The 23,899-nt window shown below is 31.8% G+C and overlaps 1 protein-coding gene across 2 annotated transcripts in view; it reads left to right on the top strand.

Moving 5' to 3' along the window:
- LOC127717671 (transient receptor potential cation channel subfamily M member 1-like) overlaps positions 1-23,899 on the top strand; it is a 314,087-nt gene that overhangs the window by 12,061 nt on the left and 278,127 nt on the right. For both annotated transcript variants that reach the window (XM_052223416.1, XM_052223415.1), the window contains exons 6-17: positions 653-783; positions 3,740-3,869; positions 5,860-6,028; positions 7,036-7,174; positions 8,631-8,712; positions 10,237-10,352; positions 11,087-11,245; positions 11,935-12,006; positions 14,774-14,897; positions 19,895-19,993; positions 20,955-21,054; positions 21,741-21,966. In XM_052223416.1, the coding sequence (XP_052079376.1) occupies positions 653-783; positions 3,740-3,869; positions 5,860-6,028; positions 7,036-7,174; positions 8,631-8,712; positions 10,237-10,352; positions 11,087-11,245; positions 11,935-12,006; positions 14,774-14,897; positions 19,895-19,993; positions 20,955-21,054; positions 21,741-21,966 (1,547 nt within the window). The remainder of the gene's footprint in view (positions 1-652; positions 784-3,739; positions 3,870-5,859; positions 6,029-7,035; positions 7,175-8,630; positions 8,713-10,236; positions 10,353-11,086; positions 11,246-11,934; positions 12,007-14,773; positions 14,898-19,894; positions 19,994-20,954; positions 21,055-21,740; positions 21,967-23,899) is intronic.

Here is a 23,899-nt window from a genome sequence, read left to right as displayed (position 1 = left end):
TTCAACTAGAAAAACCAAAATCTAAATTTAGATAAAAAAAGTCGCATGTACCCAAAACAATCTTGTTTAAGGGAGACAATTTCCCTGATTAGCCCTTCACCTTTTTGTTGTGTCCCTATAGCGACTCCACCAAGTGTAAAATATTGAAAATCTGGTTTCCGTCCCGCCTTTACCGTAGAGGTATGTATTTCTTTCTGAATTAACATTGGAGTTCAGTATTTGTGTTAAAACTTTTTTGTTGTCATTCAAATTAACACAATGTAATTACAAAAAGATTTGATCAATGGACGTTTCGCCATCAATAATCAATCAATTAATTGGAAAAAGAGGAAAAAACTTCACAATTATTTTTTAATGTTTCCTTTTTACTATTCAAGCGCATCTGAATTGAAGTTACACGTTCTATTGACTTTGAAAGCAGGCAACAGGAAATACAAGCCCATCAAAAAGGATTTTGCTGCTACGCCTCGAAAAGCATCGGAGAGGGAACACTATACAAGAACACATAAACGCTATCGGGGGTGTAAACTTCATTGAAAATCTCGTTGCATAGATTAATCTACTGAACGGTGCGAATTATCTAAAAGTGAAAGACGTTATATATATATATATATTTATTTATATGTTGTACTGTTTTAATGATATCTGGCAGGTCTCTGGCTCATTACTGGAGCATGGAACACGGAAATTACTACTTCTGTAGGAGAGGCAATTCAGGAATACAGGGATAAACATGAAAACAATGATCATATCCTGGCGTTTGGCTTTTCATCATTTGGCAAGGTAAGATTGTCAAAAAATAGACCAACATGCACATGTAACAGTGGGAGAAAAACCAATAACCGTTATTTCAAGGGAGGTCAGGAGCCTACATATTGAAATTCTGATATTCGACCTGTTTAATAATTACAATATGATGGGAAAGAAAATAAGACCCCCTCAAAACCCAGTTTAATGAGTCAATATCAATAATAACATCGAAACGTACAATTGGCGCAAAAACCAATGTTTTTTTCTTCATAATTTTATTCCGTTTAGATTGTTTTTACTTTTTTCTAGTTCAATACAGTTTTAATGTTGATTATGAGTTGAAATAGGAATAACAGTATTTTATACAAACAATCGCCAAATTTCCAATTTATTATTATTGATGATAATGCTGAAGTTTCTCATTGACAACATATTTGTGAAATTTGGATGATGATAGAATTTTCCAGCAGGTCGTATCCATTTCTATGGGAACCAACCGTGCGCCTCTCGAGTCTGAGTTCCTTCAAACACTTGTGAAAAAAACAAGATCAAAGAAGCTCGATTATTTAATTTCACATACAGGTATATTGATGATCTTTTTTCCATTAACAATTCAAACTTTCCTGATTGGGTCCCAATAATATATTCTCTTCAACTAAAGATTAAAGAAACCACAGATACAACTTCTTTATCCTCCCTTTTAGACATATACCTCGAAATTTACTACATTGATCATCTCAATACCAGAGTATGTGACAATTAAACCAGTCGAATTCAATGTTGAAATCATTAACTTTCTTCACCTTAGCAGCAATATTCCAACTTCACCGGCGTATGGACTTTACATTTCTCATCTCATACGATATTCAATAGCTACTCAGACTTTGTTAAACGGCATCGAAATCTGAGCAAAAGTTAATGAGCAAGGGTCAAAAAAGATCTCGTCCTGCTTCTTAAAAAACTCACCGGAAAGTACCAAGACTTAAAAGATGAATATTCAGTGTCTACTTCACCAATAGTACAGGATGTTCGTGAGTTATAGATTATAGGTGCAAACGTTGTGTATTATTTTATTTACTTTACAGTTTCCCCTTTGTTTGTCTTTGTACTATTATATTCCTTTTATTCGTTTGACTCTGGGTGTGGCTCGATTTTTGTGCAGTCAATTTTTGAGGTTTTTGGCTTTGAGCGTCCCTGATGCTGGTAGGTGCGATCTGGACGCATGAGTTTTTAACTGTGCTGTTTTCGTTTTGTATACTCTTATAATCATATTTTATCGAATTTGCACCTTTTTGGGGATGGTGCCAATCCCAGTAAGTTTTACTATACTTCATGTACTATCAACTTCAAAACATTTTGTTGTTTGGCGTCTTTGTCAGATTTCTTTGTATGTTTGTTTGAATATTTTGAGTCGGTTGTGTTGTATGCCTGTGATGTATGTTTATACACAGTTTTGGCTGCTGGATCCCAATTGTCGTCACGTTAACCAATTTTGTCTGTTTGGGTTATTCACCCAATATTGTAAACATAACGCAACTTTAAACAACTGTGTTACAAGTGGGAGGTGTTGGTAAATAAAATCGAGCGAATTGTTCTATTTTTTGTGTTCTGTATTTTTCTTAATAGTTTCTTCTTATAGCAAAACTGTATAATAAAGTATTAGTGGTGCATAACACCAAATTGTTTTCAACAACCAATTCCACGGTTCCTGTTGCGACTTTAAACATGTTTTGGTCTGATTGCAGAAAAATGTAAATCGGCTTTATAATGTTGAACTAGCTTTAATTTAGTTATTAGTTAAGGTTTTTTTTCTGTGCTTAGTCCCGATCAGATGAGTAAAGCAATTTTCAAACTGATTTGTCTTGATTGCTCTTATGTAGTGCTTTTATACCACCATACCAAGTAAGTGGGAGGTTTTAGCGCTCGAAAAACATAGTTCATATTCCTTATGAGCATGCCTTAGATAAGAAGCATGTAGTTCAGTGGTTGTGGTTGGTTGCACTCTATCCTGCATTATTTCGTTTGTTGATTTTAGCATTAACAGATCGTTCGTGTTCTCTTTTGAATTGTTTCACATTTTGTCATGCCAGAGTCCTTGATCATTGTTAAAGGCCATATCGTGTCCTATAGTTGTTTACACCATCGTCCTTTGGTCTTTAGTGGACAAATGTTTCGTTGGCAATAATACCACATCTCTTTATTTCTATAAACTTAAAAAAAGAAGACACAAATGGATGGGTTAAATAAGAATAAAAAACTGAATGGTACATCTGTTTCAAAGACAAAATTTAACATATTTCCAAACAGCTGTCATGACATACCTTCATGACAAATGTGCTGTTTTATCGCTGTTTTGTGTATTTTTCCTTTGATCTTTTTTTGTGATAATTCTACTTGATTGAGATAGAAAATTATCGCTAGAAACTAAGGACGCACGTGCCGTTGTCAACGTAAACATCAACTACGTAGTAGGCAAAAAAGCGACAAAACAGATAATGAATGGTCTTTCAAACTCGAGCATGTTTGTCGGCCACATCTCATCTCAGGGCTTTCGCCCTTCGATGACATTGTATCTAAGAAACACCCTCTCGTTTGAAAAACCATCGATAATCTATAAATCCCAACAGAAAAACCCTCAACAATATCGTTAATGTTTGTAAATCACATAACATACTAAGCTGTTTGATAAAGCGAGTCAGCATTCACTTTGAAACCAAACATATACTTCCATGACAATTACACAAGAGGAAAACCGGAGCAATCATGGGTCTATTCAATCTTCCATAGGAATTACAACCAAAGATCAGGACAAGATCTTACTCCCCTGTACTGGATACTCATATTACACAAGTGCCGTTACAAACAACGTTCTTATTACTAGGTCTACCAAATGCTTCATGAAACCCTGAGGAGAAAGGGAATACAATGGAAACGTTTATACATATTAGAGAGAGAATACAGCATAATGTCATAGGGTTACTGTTTTCAGATTGTTAAAGGTTATTACCAAACCTGCAATGGGAAGGATTTAGAACCAAACCATTCGCACTTTATCATGGTAGATGGCAGTGAGGAACGGGTATTGAAGATGAGGACAAACCTAAGAAGTTATCTTGCAAGTATGAACAATACTTTCAGTAAAATTCTCCATAGCATTATATATTACATAATGCAAAAGGGTAGGAATTCTAAGCAGTTTTTCTGCAAAAACTGAAATCCTTTGATGTTTGTATTACACACATAAACAACAATGTAGTAATCATACGAATAATTAGCCTCAAGTACATAACTACCATCAAATTCAGTTTCTTCAACTTTAGAAATGTTTAGTTAGATAAACTTTAACAGGTGGAGCTGGAATAATTTAAAGGTTAGTGAAGTATTCCCCCATCACCCTTAGAGAAAACAATCTCTAACAGCAGCTCGTCTATTCTTGTTTTTTTGTCTTGACAAATAAAAAGTTGTAAACCATAAAGGATATTTCTTGCACTCTTGATTTCAACCTGTTTATAATTTCAACTGTGAGTAAAATTGTAATACATTGCAAACTCTTAATATTATGAGATCATTAAGAAAACAATGAAGCTGGGTTAAAAAAAAACCCACTCATTTACATCTGTGAAACCAACGCTCTTGAGTGCACCTGTCCAATATTTCGTGACAATTGAAGTCATAGAAATTATGTCTCAAATCTTCTTTCCGTGTCTTTATCTCAGGTGTACAGTATGCGATGTGATGCTTTCAAAATAATCCTTTTTAACTCCTATTTTTCAACTACATTAATATAAATTTAACTAACTTTTCGATTCATAGTTCAACATTACAAATAAAACGTTCTTGGTATTTGGTACCAAACTTTAGTTAGTTTGTTACACTACACGATAACAGCCGATTTGGAACGTCGTTTATGCCAAATACATCTTTGCCATTTACATTTGTACATTCTATCTACTTATATTATATTTTCATCGCATTTGACTTACTTAATATCATACCATTTTAATATTTAGTACCAATTATTACCTGGGTTACTTCTCATTAAAGATACCAGGCTTATACTTTTTTTACACCAGACGCTCGTGTCGTATATACTATACTCGAGCTCATCAGTGGTGAAAAGTTGAATGGCCAAATCAAACACAAAATTGAAGACGATTGCCAGCCAAATGATTCCAATAAACTGTGACAAACACGCCAACAACCTTAAGAAAACGCGTTTTCGGACCTCCCCATAATTAAATCTCATTTGCCAAATATGAATTCCATTTAGTAATGTTTTCCCGATATGTATAATTATTGTGTTTGAAAGGTCAAAATGATTTTTTTTATCAAATCAGGACATGAAGCGCATACCACTAAAACATTTAACTCTCCAAATATTTATTTTTTTATCTCTGTTAATTAATTTATGTAAACACAATTAAATCAATTAAGCATTCGAGTTTTATATTTTTATTATACTTTTTACGAGCTAACAACGCTTGCTCATTGTATAAAGCCAATAGAATCATTTTATTTATTATTATATAAGCACCAAGTTCACATGTTAAAGACATCTATAGTTTTATTTGTTCTGTATTATGAACTATTGAATGCATAGTTAGTCTATAACAGTCCATAAAACTTATTTTTTTCTGTTCTTCACTTGTTATTGAAAGATTGGCTGAACTGTTATTTTAACTACACATGCAATGGTAAATATTTGAAGCATATTCAGTACGATATGAACGTAACATGGATCATACTTTCAAAGTCAGGAGTCAGGTAAAAGCATTCAGAAAAGTGTCTGGAATCATATTTTAAATAAATATATAAAATAGCAGTAAATACTTCTGCAAGAAACGAAAGAAATTATGAAAAAAACATTGACTACTTGGCAATGGTATCTTAGAGGGCTAAATAGTACTTTTGATCCGTTAGCTGTGATACTACCTTGGACATGTTGGCTACACACTATTGAATTGAGATTCATCAGTTATGCTCAGATCCAAACATTTTGGCAGGCATAAATACACTAGAAGCTATGTACCAAAATGGCATAAAAAGAACACAAAATCCATCTTAGGTCTACTTTCCCTGTCTTATAAATATTTATTTTCATTTGTGTAGCACGTTTGCAGATTCCAGTGATACTGCTGATCGTAGAAGGCGGGTCAAAAACATTTGAAATAGCTTTAGAGTCTGTCAATAAGAATATTCCTGTTTTGGTAATAGAAGGGTCGGGAAAAGCAGCGGACTTCATATCTAAAGGGTATAAATTGAGCGAGGATAAAACCAGGTTTGTGTTGAATAGCATTATTATGTATTTGTGATAATGATAAGACCTGTGGTATTTAAAAATGTAATTGTAATTACATGTAATTGATTACAAATTGGAAAGTAATTGAAAGTAATGTGTATTTGAGCAAATTTTCAATTACATGTACATCTACATTGCCTTTTTGTCATGTAATAATAACATATTTTTTAATTACTTTTAATAAAATTGGAGTCTTGGCTTGGACGTTTAAACATTTATTGTTTCTCTGATGCACTCACACATGTATTCTGTAGTTGTTTGACCTCAATTAGTATGAACTTGTTACATGCACTTTCCATTTATTTTTGTATACCGTGTTAAATATTCATTATGGTTAATAAAATTAATAGCTTTTATTGCTATAAATTGAAAATTTATATATATATATAATGATGCTGATTTTCATTTAGTTTATTTATTAATTTCTACACATTTAAAACCAAAAAAAACAGATTAAAAACAATACAAATTTATTGACATTCAATTTGTATTGTTATTCTAACAATTAACGATAATCTTAGCCTCTGAATATATTCTTTCACTCAACTTATTGATGAATTACAACAATGTTCCTTGATGTTATGAAACATGCATGAAATACAAGAAATCTTATGTTAGCTAGTAAACTCAAATTTCAGATGAATGTGAAACATATATCTTTTAATGATTTAATGTTAAAATGAAAAATAAATTTCAAAACTAAAAAGAAAGGCTTCTACAGACTATCTATGTTTAAATGCTAAAAGGCATAAGGCTAGCTGGTTCACATTTATATTAGATGATAAAGTGTTTAGCACAAAAGTAATTGAAATGTAATTATTTATGTTGATAGTTTGTTGTGGTATGAGCCCGATTTACAATTGCAGCTATATAGTGATCACTAGAATTTTTAAATATATTTTTTATCTTTGTTTTTCTTTTGCCTTTTCGTAATTTGAAGATAACGTTTTCATGTTTGTATATAACGTTTTCATATTTGTATATAGTGAGGGAAAGAGCGTTTTTACTGAAATATTTGTGCCAGAAATGTTACAGTCAGCCAAAAACATGACAGTCACAGGCAAAGATGATCCTTCCAAGTTTGTGGACCAACTGAAACACTGTTTGAAGGAGAAGAGGGAAATGGTAGGGAAACAATAGTGTGGGCCTTCCTTAGTTGTCTAACTCTTATTCAGTTACTGTTATATAAGGAAAACTATTAAAAATCATCATTGCAAATAAAGAAATAAAATACAGACAATATAGCCAAGGCTCCGTGTTGAAGGCCGTACTTTGACCTATAATTGTTAACTTTTTATACATTGTGACTTGGATGGAGAGTTGTCTCATTGGCACTCATACCACATCTTCTTATTTATGATTTCAGCCATAAGTATAATGAATTGTTACGATTACCCCTTTCTCGCAAGATAGCTGAATACTGTAAGAGAATACATTAAAATGTACTGAACTCATCTATATTCTAAAGAAATTAAAGTTATATATACCAACTTTGTTACATTGGATAGACATTTTAAAATTTACTGGCACCAGTAACATTCATTGCTTAAAGTCGTAAGGGCCGAAAGAGTAGGAAAAAGCAATACAACACAAGATGGGGTGAAAAGAATTGTCGAACCACTAAAGGTCAACTTTGTCTATTGCATCATACTCGTAATTACAGAATTAATCTGTTGAGAATTTAGCAAATGGTCTTTAACAAACATGAACACTCTTTAAAAACGTATAATTCCAACTTTTTTTTTTTCTGATCCTACACTGCTCCGTCAGTAAAAAATATTATAATAAAATACATGTAGTTATACTAATCATTTTAAATCTCAATACAAATGAACAGTTAGTCACATCTTACCTTTTTGTTAAAAGAAGTCCAGAAATAGCGTAGCAGTTTTACTAACATTTGGTAAATTGCTGCCAGTAATACATCTGATTTATCGGCTCAATGTATGGACTAAAACGTCATGTTGATAAAATGAGATATTTCACAAAGCTTTACTAGACGGGCACATTAATAATAGAAACAGTAAATACACGCTATATTGCTTATGATCTGTTAAGATTTTTACACAGTCATTCCATTTTTGTTTGTTTGCAAGTAAAACGTTTTGTTTGCTGAAATAATTAACAAAAATATAAGTCAGATATTGCGGTGATTGCACGATCATTTCTTTACAACTTTCTAATTGAGGATGGTATACTGCACGCTCCAATATTTGTGAAATTGAATGCTTAATAGTATTACCTTATGACAAAGGGTTATCAAATGTGTATATAGGTTAAGATTAATTCCGAGTTTCAAATTTAAGAAAATTTAAACTTAAATGGCGATATCCTTTATTTTAGTCCCGTTATAGTTATATTACTTCTATTGAATTTACATATCCTATCTATTGTAATATTGATTCAAAGAATCTATGTCGGAGGTTGATTTATAAATGATCATCGAACATATCGAATTATGTGGTTTTTACAAAAAAGTAAAGAGATGTAAGCAACCGAACAGCCTCTAAAAATTCAACAATCCTTTGCTTTGTTTCAATTGGAGGTTAGTGTATCTAATGCTGATATTTCTTTCACATAGATATACGTTTTCTCATTAGACGATACCAGCGAAACCTTGGACAGGCATATTCAAGATATGATTTTCACAATAAGAAATAAAGGTACATTTGTTAATAAATACATAAAACTTGTTATCTTACATTTATTCACAGAGACATAAATAGTTTCTGTAAGATCGTATAGTTGTCCCGTATGTACCACTAGGGTAAAACTTCTTTGACCGGTAAGCGATCGGGCTTTGGATCTGAAACGTCATTTCGATCTAAACAGCTCTTAAAAAGACTCGAAATAATTTATTAAATCCTTTTCAGTCTATCAGTCAAATTGCAGACTTGTTCACTGAGGTAATTTCAGTACTGTTCAGACAATTCGCTTGCAGTCAATTAAGATCTGTTCAGTCTACGTGTAGATTGTTCAGTACTTGTTAACCTGTTCACACCAACAACATACTGAATGGAACAGATAGCTAATGAACGGTACTGAATTGACTCCGGATCAGAACTAAAGTGAAATGACACTCAAAAAGCAACAAAGAAAACAAACACTTTATACTATCCTTTAATGGTACATATGGAATGATCAATTAGGTCTTATCTTAATTTGGGCTATTTAAATGCCTTTTTAAATTTGATTATACGTTTTGGTTGACAGTTGTGACAATATTTATGAATAAAAATGACCTCCATAATTATGTTAAAATACGGTGCAAAGTATAGATTACAGATGCTTAATTTATTTTATAGCATAACTATGATTTGCTTATGCGGTATATATTTGCGTATGATTAGAAATTTTCAATCTGGTAGAACCAAAGTTTACAAGATTTCTTAAGGGTGGTAAACAATTTTTTTTTCGCCTGCATGGATATTGATAACATTTGTTTAAGGCGTATATCTTGTAGGCATTAACTGTACTTGTTATGATCTTTGTTACTAGATGCATGAATTTTGATTAATTTCTGCAATATAAATATAATTTACTTTGGTAATTTTAAATTAAACGAGTAAGGAAATGTCTTTATACAATTTAACAGAATACTTATATTTTGCTTATGGGGTGACATTTTATATAGTATAATTATGAAAACTTTTATTGTAGGTCCTGACATTGTTTATCATCTTAATTACGTGTTATATTGTTCTTTTTCTTTATCTTTGTGTAATTTTAACCTTTTTTGCTTAGTTTATTTTTAGTAATATATACTTTTGGCGTGGCTCGGTATTAATACATCCCGCCATTTTGTTATTGTGCTATGGTCTTTATTTTATATTTGTATTTATCTATATAGTGTCTATATGTCATTTTGATTTTCTTTGTTGAAATAGTTATTTGTTTTTATAGTGAATGTTGACTGCGGTACCCCAGTTTTTGATAATATAACCTATTTGTTTTGCGCACATTTTGTTGTCAATATAATGGGAGTGAGAGGTTTCGCTAGCTATAAAACCAAGTTAAATCCACCATTTTTTAACATAAGTGAATGCCTGTTCCAATTCAGGTTTTTTTCCATACGTTTGTTGTGTTAAGCTTTTGATTTTGCCATTTGATAAAGGACTTTCCGTTTTGAAATTTCCTTGAAGTTCGGTATTTTTGCTATTTTACTTTTTTATACATCCATTTTTCAGATAATAAGATGGATACCGAGAAAAAAATTCGTTTGGTCAATAAATGGAACAGACCTGATATAGCTGAAAACCACATTTTCAACATGCAGAATAGACAGGACATTGCGTATTTACGGGTAACAACTTTCCTCAATTGACTAATTGTAGTATTGTGATACGCTATTGTTCAACACCAGCAATAATATCTTGACTTATAACAGGACGACTAATTGTCTCATATGCTCTCATTTAATAGTCCAGGATAAATGTTTGAATTAACAAAGACAGAGTATCAAAAGAAATCACTCCAGAACACACAAATACTACTCGGTCTATGGTTGCTCAATGTTTACTTTTTTATGTTTGTCTTTTTTGTTGTTTAGTATTTAGATCATAGTTGTCTCTTCTTGTTCTTTTCCAACTAATAATTTTAACTGACTCCTGTTTTTGTCTTATTTATTCTAAAAAAATAGATATTTACCCGACCAGCATGAATATTCTGTTGAAATCTTTAATTGTTTTACAGATATGATGTGTTAACTTTGAGATAACTTCTCCGGTATATACTACGTTTTTTCTCTTTTGCTCTATATAAAAATAAGAGGAGATGTGATAAAACTGCCAATGAGACATCTTTCCAGCAGAATATAAAATATAAAACTAACTGTTCGATAAGATTAAAGATATGTATACACACAGTTCAGAACCACTGTTAAGGCTTGAAACAATCATTGTTGATGAACTCTTGGTATACAAATTTGAAATAGCCTTCCCTTTTATAAGAGCAATAAAATACATCGAATAATGAACTATTACAATGAATTTAAACAAACAGTAATTATGTTTAAATAATAGGTTTATTGTCTTGCAGGAATCATTGAAAAAGAAAAACAGTGCAGTATCAGAACTCTTTAAAAAATCTTTGGTGGAAAACAGGGTAGAATTTGTAACCCTTCTGTTGAAATACATTCTAGCCCCAGAATGTTATCAACAATTTGTAACAGAAAATCTTTCGTCACTATACAGAGAGGTATTTGAAATAAGAGGCAATAGCAGTCTACCGATGTTCAAAACTTGAAATTTCATTCTGAATATACCAGCCAAAAGTTAAAAAAAACCTAGTGAATTGCATGAACTCAAACCTCGACAGGGTTCCATCCGTCATGGGAATCCAGACTCAGTAAAACATACATCACGATTGGCAAAATGACACAATGACACCAACTTTATTATTCATGCACCTCAACTGTTGGTGGTTTTGTATTTATTGTATTTGTTTTCGAGCACAATTCATGAAAAGTGAATTTTATAAATAAGCATGTAACAATGGTTTTTTTTTCGAGTTTTGAATCTTATTCGCATTAAATTGAATTCTGTAATATATTGATACAAGCAGAATCTATGACAGTTTTAGAAGTATATATATTGGGAATCACATTTGTATTTATACCTTTCATGGAAGGACACACTCCCTGAAATCTAAGATTGACAATTTATCTGGCATAAATTGTTAAGGGGAATTTCGATATGAATGTATTTGAGGCGTAAAGCAGTGGCCCTTTTTAACTCCGTATTTTGCTTGACTCTTTGTGTGTTATTGGAGTATTCAGCTGTATTAATAGAATATGCGATTTTTTTTTATCTAGAATCAAGTCTAAAATACTGTTTATTTGTCAAATAGAAAATTATAACTTTTTGACAATACTGTCTTTTTTGTAGTGTATGGATCCAGAAAAGGAGAGCAGTTGTACTGCAGGGCAGTTCCTACACGAATATTTACAGTCATCAAAAGTTAGGAGAATTTTTATTTCATTAATTTTTTTCTTCAAAAATGTTGATAAAGAGAAAAAAACAAATTTTGAATCCGGTGGATAAAGAGAAGAAGCAAATTGTAAATCAGTTTGGTTTATCCGTCTTGCAAGATATAAATTTAATCTAAATGAGTTTATACCGATACGGGTTTAAGTATTTTTGTAAACATTTAATTGACAAAAACAATGAAAAAATCGCCGTAAATTTGTGACTAGAAATCAATAGCGATCGACTAGGAAAACATTTACATTGTATAAATTGAAATCGTGTAAATGCATAAGCAACCCAACAACATATATAGTGTCACTTGATAACTCAAACAATGGAATTCTAATCAAAACGTAGAGCTTTAAATTGCCTTTAGAAATAGAAGATATCATATTATCCACAGAGGATCAAAGTTCAATGTTTTAGCCAGAACAGCTGACATTACTTAAAAATTATCTTCTCATATATTCTGACAATGATGCTTTATTTGCATGACTAGACTCCATACAGGAGCTTTTCAAGTAAAATAAAACAAGTTTGCATTATCTTATTACTTCATGTACCGATATATTGATCCTTTAACTGATTAATTTGAAAGTTGGTGACTATTTTGATCCCATTTTTCCCATTGGACCGGAGATAAAGAATACCACAAATATACTTACTGACTTTTAAAACGCAACACTAGTTTATTCTTTTTGATTCTCACTTTAAAATATGCAATTCTTGTTTAACAAATTAACAAACATACATTTCATTCATTTTTCCTTTGTTTAAAAAAAGTTCGACAGTTGAATTGACAACGTCATATTTAAGGTAGATGGGGTGTCTAAATTATAATCCATAGAATTTTTTAATAATTTGCCAAAATGTAGTTTATATCATGCTTTTAAAAAAAAAATAATAAAAAGAATGGGTCACGGGGCTTATTTTCACGCTACAGGTTGTGCAAAATTGACAGATTTTGTATGGATTATGCATGGAAAACCCAATTTTCTGCCATAAAACGAAAACTACACCATAGAATTTTGAGATAAAATATGAGAAGATAGCTTTAATAGTATGCTTTCAGATAAGAAAAAGAAAAAATGGGGTCACGGGACCCGTTTTCTTGCTACATAATAAAATAGGTAAATTCCTAACACATTCTATTGTAAAAGTAACTTTATCTGAATTATCTGCCCTTACATTTGAGTTGCCTCCTATTATGTGGCAAAGTTGGAAAAAATAGAATCAAACAAAAGTATTCTGTTTTTTTGTAAAATACAACCATAGATATGATCAAATATGTCATTTTCTATATTGAATTGAAACTTCTTACACATGAATTACCTAATACTCTCAAAATTTGCACCTTTTATTAAAGATCTAGACCGATTGTTTTCTGGTATTTCAAAATCCAAGATGGAGGAAGACACCCTATCTACCTTAATGTTCAAATCTTGTTGTATACACCGAATCCCTGGTTTCCTCTTATTAATGGATATGTCACCGTCAAAGGCAATAACTGCTTTTAGCCAACACCTTAATGATTGACAAAAAAGTCAACCAGTTCTGTTGGGCATGTTTCGAATTCTGTTCTGAACCTTCTGATTTTGTCCTGTACCACCCATTACAGTGTGTTTGTCAATTATGGGTTTAAACTTTAGGGCTTGAAATTTTTTCTGCAGTCGATTCTTTGACCTTTTAGTATATGGGGAACATTTATTGCTTGACTATGTCTGCCTTAGCATTCATCGACTTGACTAGCAGTTGACGTTGCGGCCGTAAACATGTATCGCAAATGACTTTGCGTAATCAAATGTTAATGACGGGGTGTTGTCACTACATTTTGATCTGGTCAAGGGTGGTGGTAAACAAATCTAGTATGCCTTTGCGGTTGTTGTAATGACAGTAAGATGAGTTTCTGACGTGGAATTGTCTAGCAATAGCACGTTTACGTATTTCTGGCTGCAATATTCTTATGTCCTGATTCAGATTTACACTGCTCAGTTTCGACAATATGGAAATGCAACATTTGTTTACTGAATTAAGGGTGGGTAAGAATTTAACAAAATGTTTCACGAAGAAACAAAACTTTAAAAAATCATTCATGGGTTTCAAATATCACTTAAGGAAATTCGTGCGACGTCATTACTTCGGTATGTTAAATACTTCAAGTAAGTCAGGTATTGAATTTTTCTCCACAGTTAGAAGTATGGTAAGCATGAATAGTAGTTATATAAAGATTAATCATGATTTGGTTAAAAAAATCTCCAAAATGTGTGTTGCGTTTCTAAAATCCGTAAGTATACTATACAGTCTGTTTGATGTATTGACTCACATCTAATATTGCAATAAGGGTAGATTCATAACTTTATATTGTGACAACAAATTTTGATCTTATTACATACATCTGAATATGTGACAAATGCATGACAGACCCCTGGAATCCTGGTATCCATGATGAGTTTATTATACAAGACTAACACCATAACATATACATAAATATATATATATATATATATATTCATAATTCATCTAACATGTTGAGATGTATATGATAAAATTAAAACTTAATGTGGCGGCATGGTAAGTAACATTATCATCCTTTACGACAACCAAAACATAGCTGATCGGAAAGGTACACCATCTCTACTTGTCACTTTACCATCTTCTGTGTTACAACCATACATTAATAACCCCATTTCCATTCTCAATTTTATTAAGCCGACTATGAAAAGCATTTTTCGACTAACCAATTTTTATTTCAAAATAGCAATCCATGTGGAAGAGAGGTTACTGGAAAAACGACTGCAGTGACTCAAAATATCTAGACGATATAAATCAAGCTGTTATACGGCTACTTGGTAATAGAGAACTGAAGCCTATTGAAAATAAGGGTAATTTACTCGTTCACAATTACATGTCATACTAAGCATGCTAAGTACATCTTATCTTTAAATCTTGTATAATAAAAGGAACAGCCATATAGTAGATGTACCTGAAAGAAATCTTCTACAAATACCATGTCAAGTATTTAAAAGGTGAAAACATTCCGAGCTTATTTAGCTATATCTATACTTTCCTGTTGGCATAAAATATCCTTGATATGTTCATTTTCTGTCAATTTACTGTCATAAAATGTTGAATTATTCTAAACATTAATTTTTGTCTACCCCAGATATAAATTACCTTAGCTGTATTTTCGGAATTTTCGGTTTTTAATGCTTTTTTATTCGTTTATTATTTGACCTTCCAACTGTTTTGATTGGAGCGCCATTAATGAGTTTCTTGTAGAAGACACGCGTGTCTGGCTTACAAGATTATAAGCACTGTATCTTTGATGGTTTATTATATGTATACTCACCCATGTTACAGAAACTGCAAGCGCTTGTTACGATTGGAACATTTTTTATGGAGTTTGAAACAGCCATAAGAGAGTTTGAACGATGGTCATTTTTTTTGTATTCTTGTCTTTCATTTTTTGCTTAATATGTGCTTTGTTTAAATGCCATTTTGTTTTTCTGTGTTGACATATTTGTGTGTTTTTATAGTGATTAAGATTATAACACAATGTTGACTGTTGTACCCCTATTTTTGACATTTTTACCTATTATGTCTGTTTGCTTTGTTCACACATTGTTGTCAATAGAATAGATTTTTTTGCGACTGTCATACAAGTGAGACGTTTAGCTAGCTATAAAACCAGGTTTAATCCACCATTTTCTACATACGGAAATGCTTGTACCAAGTCAGGAATTTGACAGTTGTTTTCCATTCGTTTGATGTGTTTGAGCTTTTGATTTTGCCATTTGATAAGGGAATTTCCGTTTTGAATTTTCCATGGAGATCGGTATTTTTGTTATTTTACTTTTTGTTAATTTGATCTGTTTGACAGATCGGTGAAATATTTTCTTAAGTGCATATCATTAACAAATGCAAAAGAAGACAGTTAGATTTAAACAATACTCATACCGTTATCAATAAATAATTTAAGTTTGGATGTAACACGTCTTCTGATTGGCTGAAAGTGTTTTGTCTATCAGGTCATAGACATAATTTTGTCATGTGACCATGACGTCATCAACGTTTTTTCATGATTTACTCCTTATAAATGGAATTAAGAATTAAATTATAAGGAATGACTGTAATATTTTTTTTTTGTCTATTCGAAATAACCTAAAAAATGTGATGCACACTTTTGAATAACCCGCTACGCGTGTAATTCAGTGTGCACCACATTTTTTGAGGTTATTTTTTCATAGACAGAAAAAATATTATAGTCATTCCTTAAAACGATAAAGACACAACTTAGGTTAATTACTTGCATGGAAAGATTGTTGCCATGCCTACTCATTCTTTGTTTATTTCGACAGAACGAATATGTACTTTAAAAAGGAGCAATGTTGTTTTATTCCTGAAGTAAAACCACTGAAACATATTTATTATATTGTTACAAATAACGCTTCTACTGAAAAACGCACGGTAATAAAAATAAAGTAAATGTCAGAGGGATGTCGGATAACGTCATTAAAAATGTGACTCTTGAGGTTGGAGAAGTGTAGCAGTGGTTCTCATCATCCAGTTGATATATAGACCCTCTTTATTAGTTGTGCTAGTAGAATACTCATTTGCCTGAGTTTGTAGAGCGATGATCTAATGTTTTGCTGGCATTTATCTTCTATAATTAAAAAAAACTATTTCAAGCAAAAATTATATGTATGGAGAACATGGATATGCCAAGTACTTTCCTTTAAAAAAAACTCAAATCGTCGTTTGGTAAAATATCATCTATATAAAATCACATAATTCACTTTTAGACTAGAGAAAAATGAACAAAACTCTGACCATAATCGTTTGTTGATAGTCTATGCGAATACATACTTGTACGGTTTTGGCCATACTATTGGTCCTTTTTGGTTATATCAGCTGTGAAACGTTAATATGAGGTTTTAGAATAATGAATAGTTAGACCTCAAGCATATCTGAAGAGACATTAATTGTCGAAATGCGAATCATCACATATCGTTTAAAAAAATCTAAACGTACTTGCTGTTAACATATTCATATGCAAAGTTCTGGTGAAATTTGTTATACGGTCTGAGACAAAATAAAACTCATAGTAGTGTGTGATGAAGGATAGGATATTACTTTTATAAATAAGTATTATAGATATAATATTATAGGTATAATGGATCAGCGCTGATTCTTGAAAAAGAAACCATTAGCCCGGAGGGTTTTTCATGAACCAATGCTTATCCATTGTGTCTCTAACTTAAAAAAAGTATTGTTCTGATGTCTTTTCAAAATTAAAGCCTTTTCTTTATAAGAAGGTATTGTAAGTGAGTTTAAATAACCATGTTATCATGTTCAATGATGCATTAATAAATCAAATTAAGTTCACAATTCATTAGTTAGAGAAATACAAATATAACATAACTAGCCTTTCTACCTAAATTTGTAAACATCAACCATTAAAATGTCAGTTCATCCATTTTAGTATTGCTAGGATTTATCACTGCATATTCATTTGTTACAAAACGGAAAATTTAGTATCTTTTGCGCTTGTAAAAATCTTAAGATTATGCGTAACATGGTAAAAATTAGGAATTGATATGATAATTTCATCTCTTTGTGGCTTAGCCTAATACTTTTATTGTTGTTTGTTGGAAGATGCTGCTGATTTTTATCAGAGCAAACTTGTGATTGCCACATGTCTTTATTTTCTTTCAAAGAAACTGGTAATTTTTTAACCTGAAGCAGGTGAGGGGAAGTAAAGGGTGGACTTGAATTTTTTTTGAAAATGAAGGGGATGTTCAATTTTTTAATACTTCAGATGGGAGGGGGCCATCTAAAAACTTTACAAGATTTTAGCAATTCTGTATTTCAAACATGCAAAACTTATAGCTGATTTGATGAATTCTTCATTGTGTTCTCTAAATCAGTATCTGATTATTCAACAGAAGTGTCTAGCACTTGATTCAGATGTCAAATCTATAACAATTGTGTCATATACATGTATATTGTTTGTCGGACATGGATACATGTAATAATCATTATACGGGATAATGGTTTGATGTATTTTAGTTTTTGGAGTTTTTTTTCGAAGGTTTTCGTAATATTATACCCCTTTCCATATCATAAAAACACTATTATATTAGTTGTTTCTTTACATGATTGAGCATGTATTTTAATGGTTCATCATGATATCTAGCAGTCAAGTTTGGGGGGAGGGGATTTTCATGTCTTTGGAAGGGTGTCTTAAAAAAATAAGCGAAATTCAGATGTTTCCTCCCATTCTCCCCCCTCCCCTCCCCCGCCCCCAATGAAATAAAATGACCAGTTCCTTATTGAAACAGATTATAGTTGAAAGGGAGGCAATTCCATGTAAAATTTCATATGTCTTAAGTGCATCTTTGTGCATCAAGTTTAATTTAAGAAATAAAATGTAGTGATTATGTTCATACCCATAGCACTGTCAATCATAACAATAAGGCAATAATAATAGTGTGTATGGTTGTATTTCTCATTGATTGACGATGCCGTAAGATGACGATATATTTTGTCGTGGAAATTGTCTTGTTTTTCCTTTAAATTGCAAATATTTCACAGCAAGCTTTAAGTAATATATAACTGTATATATAAGTTTTGTTTCCATATGTTTGAAACTGCGTGTCAATTTAGTTTAACCCAAATAAATACCCTATTTCTAAACCTGTGTCTTCCAGAGCTTGATTTTCGTAAATATAAGCTTGTGATTACATCGATATTTCAACTTTCCGTAAAATAAGAGTTATCGACCTTTGAAATCATAGCGGCATGTAGTTAGGCTAACATTACACGTCTGTCTTTGAATTAATGCACGTATGCCCACTACTAAATTACTGTATTTGTATTTGTATTAGTAAGTTATTTTTGAAATAAATGATATTCTAACCTCTCATCTGTAGAATATAAAATTAACCTAGATTTTACGCCGAAAAAGATTTCACTAAATTCCGTTGCTGATGTTTGAAATATATGACCGAATTTATTAAATCAAGGTAAAATAGATGACATTAAATTCATTTAAAAATACTAAGACATTTCTTCTCTATAGAAATCACCCACAGGGTCGTGATCAGAAAGTTTTTAAACCCTAAAGTATGTATATAACAAAGAGAATAATACATAATGACGCGTAACAATTTCACATAGATCGTAAAAAAAATCACCTTATTTTGTAAGAGAGGGATAGGGGATGGGAGGGGATGGGGGTACTCAAATATTTACATGACCGTTCAAAATGGTAGTTATCAATCATCTTTGAGTCAGTTCAAACAGAATCTAAAACTGCACAATTGAAGCTGTGATACTGTGAATTAATGTATTGCAAGTCCTTCTAAAAATGGCTTATATATGTAGTGTCCAGTAAGTACAGCGGCAATAAGATACTATTTGAAAGCAGCTGTCATAAATCATCTTAACATATAGTTTAAACCAACCATACACGTTTGCATGACCTGAATATTAACGAAAGAAAAAATAAAAGAAAACCCGATATCATTACAAAAATATCCAAAATAACATAGAAAATAAGAAAAACGAAAAAAATATAGGAAGGGGACAACAAAGAGAAAACAGGGAATCGAACTTAAACTGAAAAAATCTCTACTTCTAACTTGACTTATTCATCTTAACCTCGCGGCTACCAGCTTATACTATACGACTCTCTATTATGTATATATAAAGGTACAAGCCCTGTGTGTCCGTTGTACCGATGTGTATCATATAAGAAAAAGATACTTCGGTAACTGGATAGGCTGACGTCACGGCAATGGTTTAATACCGCTAAGGCACCGATGATACGTGTAGGTTATGGAACTTATCATACATTTTCTTTATTATACTTTTTCAGGGCGCATATTTCCTTTTAAAGCACTATTTATTTGGGCTGTGCTTATGAATCAAAGGGAAATGGCTGAGCTATTTTGGAAAAAGGATAGTGATTTTATATGTTAGTATGATTCTCATATTATATATGTATCGTTAGTGTGGTATGTGTTAGTGTTAAATAATTAACGTCCTAACAATATAAGATAGAATCATACGTCAAAGGCATGTTTATTATCTGTTTATAACTTATGATACAGCCTTTTATTGCACATACATCGTTTTTCTGGACTTAACGGAGCTACATATGTTCATGACCACACGTTTGGAACTTACTTCAAAAGTATAAACTATTAGTAAAATAAAATCTAGTTAAGAACAATAACATAATTTACGAGCTGTAAATTTCCAGCAAAAACATACGATTGAAAGCATGCAAATCTACAGAAACCTCCGTGGAATGTCCGTAAATCTCCGGTAAAATAATAATTGTTATGCGGGCAACATTATATTCGCCCAAACGATTCTACGGGTTGTCTTGAACTTAGAGTGAGGTGTTAACACTATAGTTGTTTACATTGTCACTTTTTGGTTTGTGGTGGATAGTTGTCGCGTTGGCAATAATCTCACGTATCCTTATTGTTATACTGTCGTACACATGTTGTTTTCATATATATGTTACATTTGTTTCTAGACAAAAGTCTATGAAAAGAAATGCCAAATGCTTGTATTCGTACATTCGTAATTTGCATTCCCTTGAAACTTAGTGACCGTGTTATTCAGTGTTACCTATATCCCTCTTTCCGTCTTTCCATTCATTCGAAATACATCAGTTGATAATGCTTTTTTCCGCTGTTTTTTTAATCCAAGAAAAATATTTGTTTAAGTTTCAATTATAATGATAACTTTATGGACTCATTTCATTAGTCTCCCTTCTAATCATGTAGGTTTAAACTGGACTGTTGTCTGACATGCTTTATAGTTTGGATCAAGATTATATTGTATTTAATACTCTTAAATGAATTAAAATGTGGGTTCCAAAGATTCAAATAGAAAACATGATAGCTTAAATACATGTTATTTAGGTGCTGCGTTGTATGCAAGTTCATTGGCCAAGAAGCTAGCAGAGAGTGCTTGTTCAGAAGAAAATATGGAATTGATAACATCTTTTGCAGAGAATTCCAAGTAAGTGTAAAATGCATGTATTAATACAAATACATACTTTTGAAAGATTTAAAAACCTTTTCAGATGTAGTATTGCAAAGAAAAAGGTCTGTCAATAAAAGTATAAATATAATCTAAACATCAATTTTCGCTCTTTGAATATAGTATTGGTAATTCCTTTAAAGGACTTGATAGGTTAATGCATGCCGATAATTTATATGTGCTGTGTCAGAATTACATTGGCACCTATATCGATTAATATATTAAAAGAACAGCGTGACACTAGTATATACGTAGACGTTTATGGCGCATGTTACTTGTCCAATTATTTGCCTAAAAAATGTCTGCACATTTTGTTAGCAGGAATACTTGTTATGCCGTATGAAAATAGGATTCGGGGAATACATATAGCTACGATTTAGCGAAGACACTTTAAAATGTCGATGACTTGTTATGTGTTTTCTTCCAACATAAACGAATGTAAATCATTGATATCAACTACCATTGTTAAAAAAAGATACAGATGTAAATCAAACATGTACTGAAAAATGAAAACAGCACCTTATAAATTTCGTGCTTCCGGATTGCTTTTCTGGATTTACCTTCATCAGGCACTCCCAAACCTAAACATAAGGAAATCCAGAAATGCATAAACACGTAGCCACGTTAGGAGCTATATGAAGGGAAATATCAAACCTATTTTACAGATATTATGAAACGCTTGCATACAATGTGATGACAGAACTGTATTGCAAAGATAAATCCAAAGCAAGACAACTTTTGGTAAAAAAAGTTGAAAGATATGGTTGTGCAACAATATTTGAATTAACTGAACACAACAACCTAATGAAGTTTATTGGACACACTGCATGCCAAACTAAGTTGAATATTATTTGGAAGGGACAAATTGCAACTTATACTTCACACCTGAAGGTATTTTCAAATATCTCTTATAATAGAGTTGACTAAATAAATCTTTTCCAAAACCACGAAATCACGTTTCCACGAAAATACGAGTTTGTCTCAATCCACGAAAACTAATACCCACGAAAATATATGAATCCAAAGTAACCAGTTTCTATGAGCTCTTCTAGTCGAGTACTTTTTTGTTCAGCTGGAAGAGTGGCAATTTACTGGGCAGGGGGTCCAGGATCGAACCACAGCCTGAACAGCGATTCTTTGGAAGACAATTTTGCTCTACTGTTATATTTGGCACCCAAAATGGCGGTCCCTAGTGTACATGTTTAAAGTTGTGCTGGAAAAAGGTGTTGTGATAAATTGAAACAAAAATGAAAAAAAAAAGATTCTGGTGAAGAAGCTTTTATTATCTAGCGAGTCTTGTCTAATATAAATTGATTTATAAATTGATATTCAAACAAGAGGACACGTTTTAACTGAAGGATAATGTGACCTTTTCTTCGTTATCAAAGTTATCAAAATCATGAAAATTATCAAAATGCACATCAGATATGTATGCTACGAGTACAAATTTCGATTCAATGCATAGATTTTTTTTATTGGTAGAGAATGCAAAAATTAGGTGTTTGAAAAAATTAATGTTTTTTAAATATAATTCTATGGTAATTAAGTATTTGTTCACTTCTTTTATAAAAAAAAGTGCGATGGAGTAAATGCAAATGAGACAAAAACCTTCCAAAAAAAAAGGTCAGAGTCAATATACGATAATTAAGGATAAACAAGCATCTATACTGTATTAACATAATATTCTGTATGAGCTTAATCATTAAAAGGCACTGTCGAGGTTCCATTGTTGTAGATACAACTACATCCACGATCGAGGTTCCTTTTTTTAAAAATATGACAGTAAAATGATAGTTATATTGATGTTTCTACAGTGACGAGGAATTTGTCCTCTCACGTGATTAAAGGCAACAGCAGTTTGCCAATGCTAAAATCTCATAAATCCATTACGAAGATGCAAATCAAGGTAAAAGCAAAAACTGAGGTCGGCGTTTTCTTCTTTAGAAGGCAAGTATCTGACATTCTAATAAATTCCATCAATCAAAATCATATACGAAGTGTAGAAAGACAAGATCTTGAGCCATTTTAATAATAAATTTATACACATAGTTTAGATGCCTAAAAAAAATGAACACTATTATTGTACCTAATATATAATTATCATATGCTTTGCCGTCTGTTTTGACAGTCATGATATGTGTTGATAGGGAATTAATCACTATCTTCCCTATGCAGAGCTGACGGGATCGGTTGCGGTCATTCTTGTAGATTTAATTTGATAGTATTGGCCGTAATGTAATCATACACCGTGAAGATAGCATTGGGCCTTCTTAATTTAGAAGAACTGTATGTTGGCCTTGTTACATATATGTGTCAGAATAAAATAAATTCAAAATCAATGTGTTTAGTAGCCTATGTGACAAATGGTAGGAAATAGAAAATAACGAATCATTATAATACAGTATTGCCATTTTATTTCAAAACCCGACGATTTCCTTTACAGTTTCAGTATTTCTTGCATGAAAAGTAACCTAGCACATTGCCAGTACATGTTATATGAAAGATAAATGTGTAAACAAATAATCTTATCAAACCAATTCTTGGAACCTGATTATGAATTGATCTATCAATCTTTTTAACAAGATGATCAAGCCACTTGTGATAACTTTGTTTTAAGATAGCTTTCAACCAAATTTGGAACGGACCTCTAATCAGAAATATAAAACAACAGAAATATAATATTTATTGTATTCAGATTTGGGGAAATCATGGCATTAATCTCACACAAGCACTTATTGTACGTGTACATTCTTTGAGTCTTTCACAAAGGTATGCAGTTTTGATGCAAGAAAAACATACGTTATTTTGCGTTCGAATTTCTTTC

Source organism: Mytilus californianus, unplaced genomic scaffold, assembly GCF_021869535.1.
Source record: "Mytilus californianus isolate M0D057914Y unplaced genomic scaffold, xbMytCali1.0.p SCAF_10, whole genome shotgun sequence".
Taxonomy (NCBI): Eukaryota; Metazoa; Mollusca; class Bivalvia; order Mytilida; family Mytilidae; genus Mytilus; species Mytilus californianus.
Note: the sequence above shows the minus strand (reverse complement) of the source record. Positions and strands in the feature narration are given on the sequence as shown.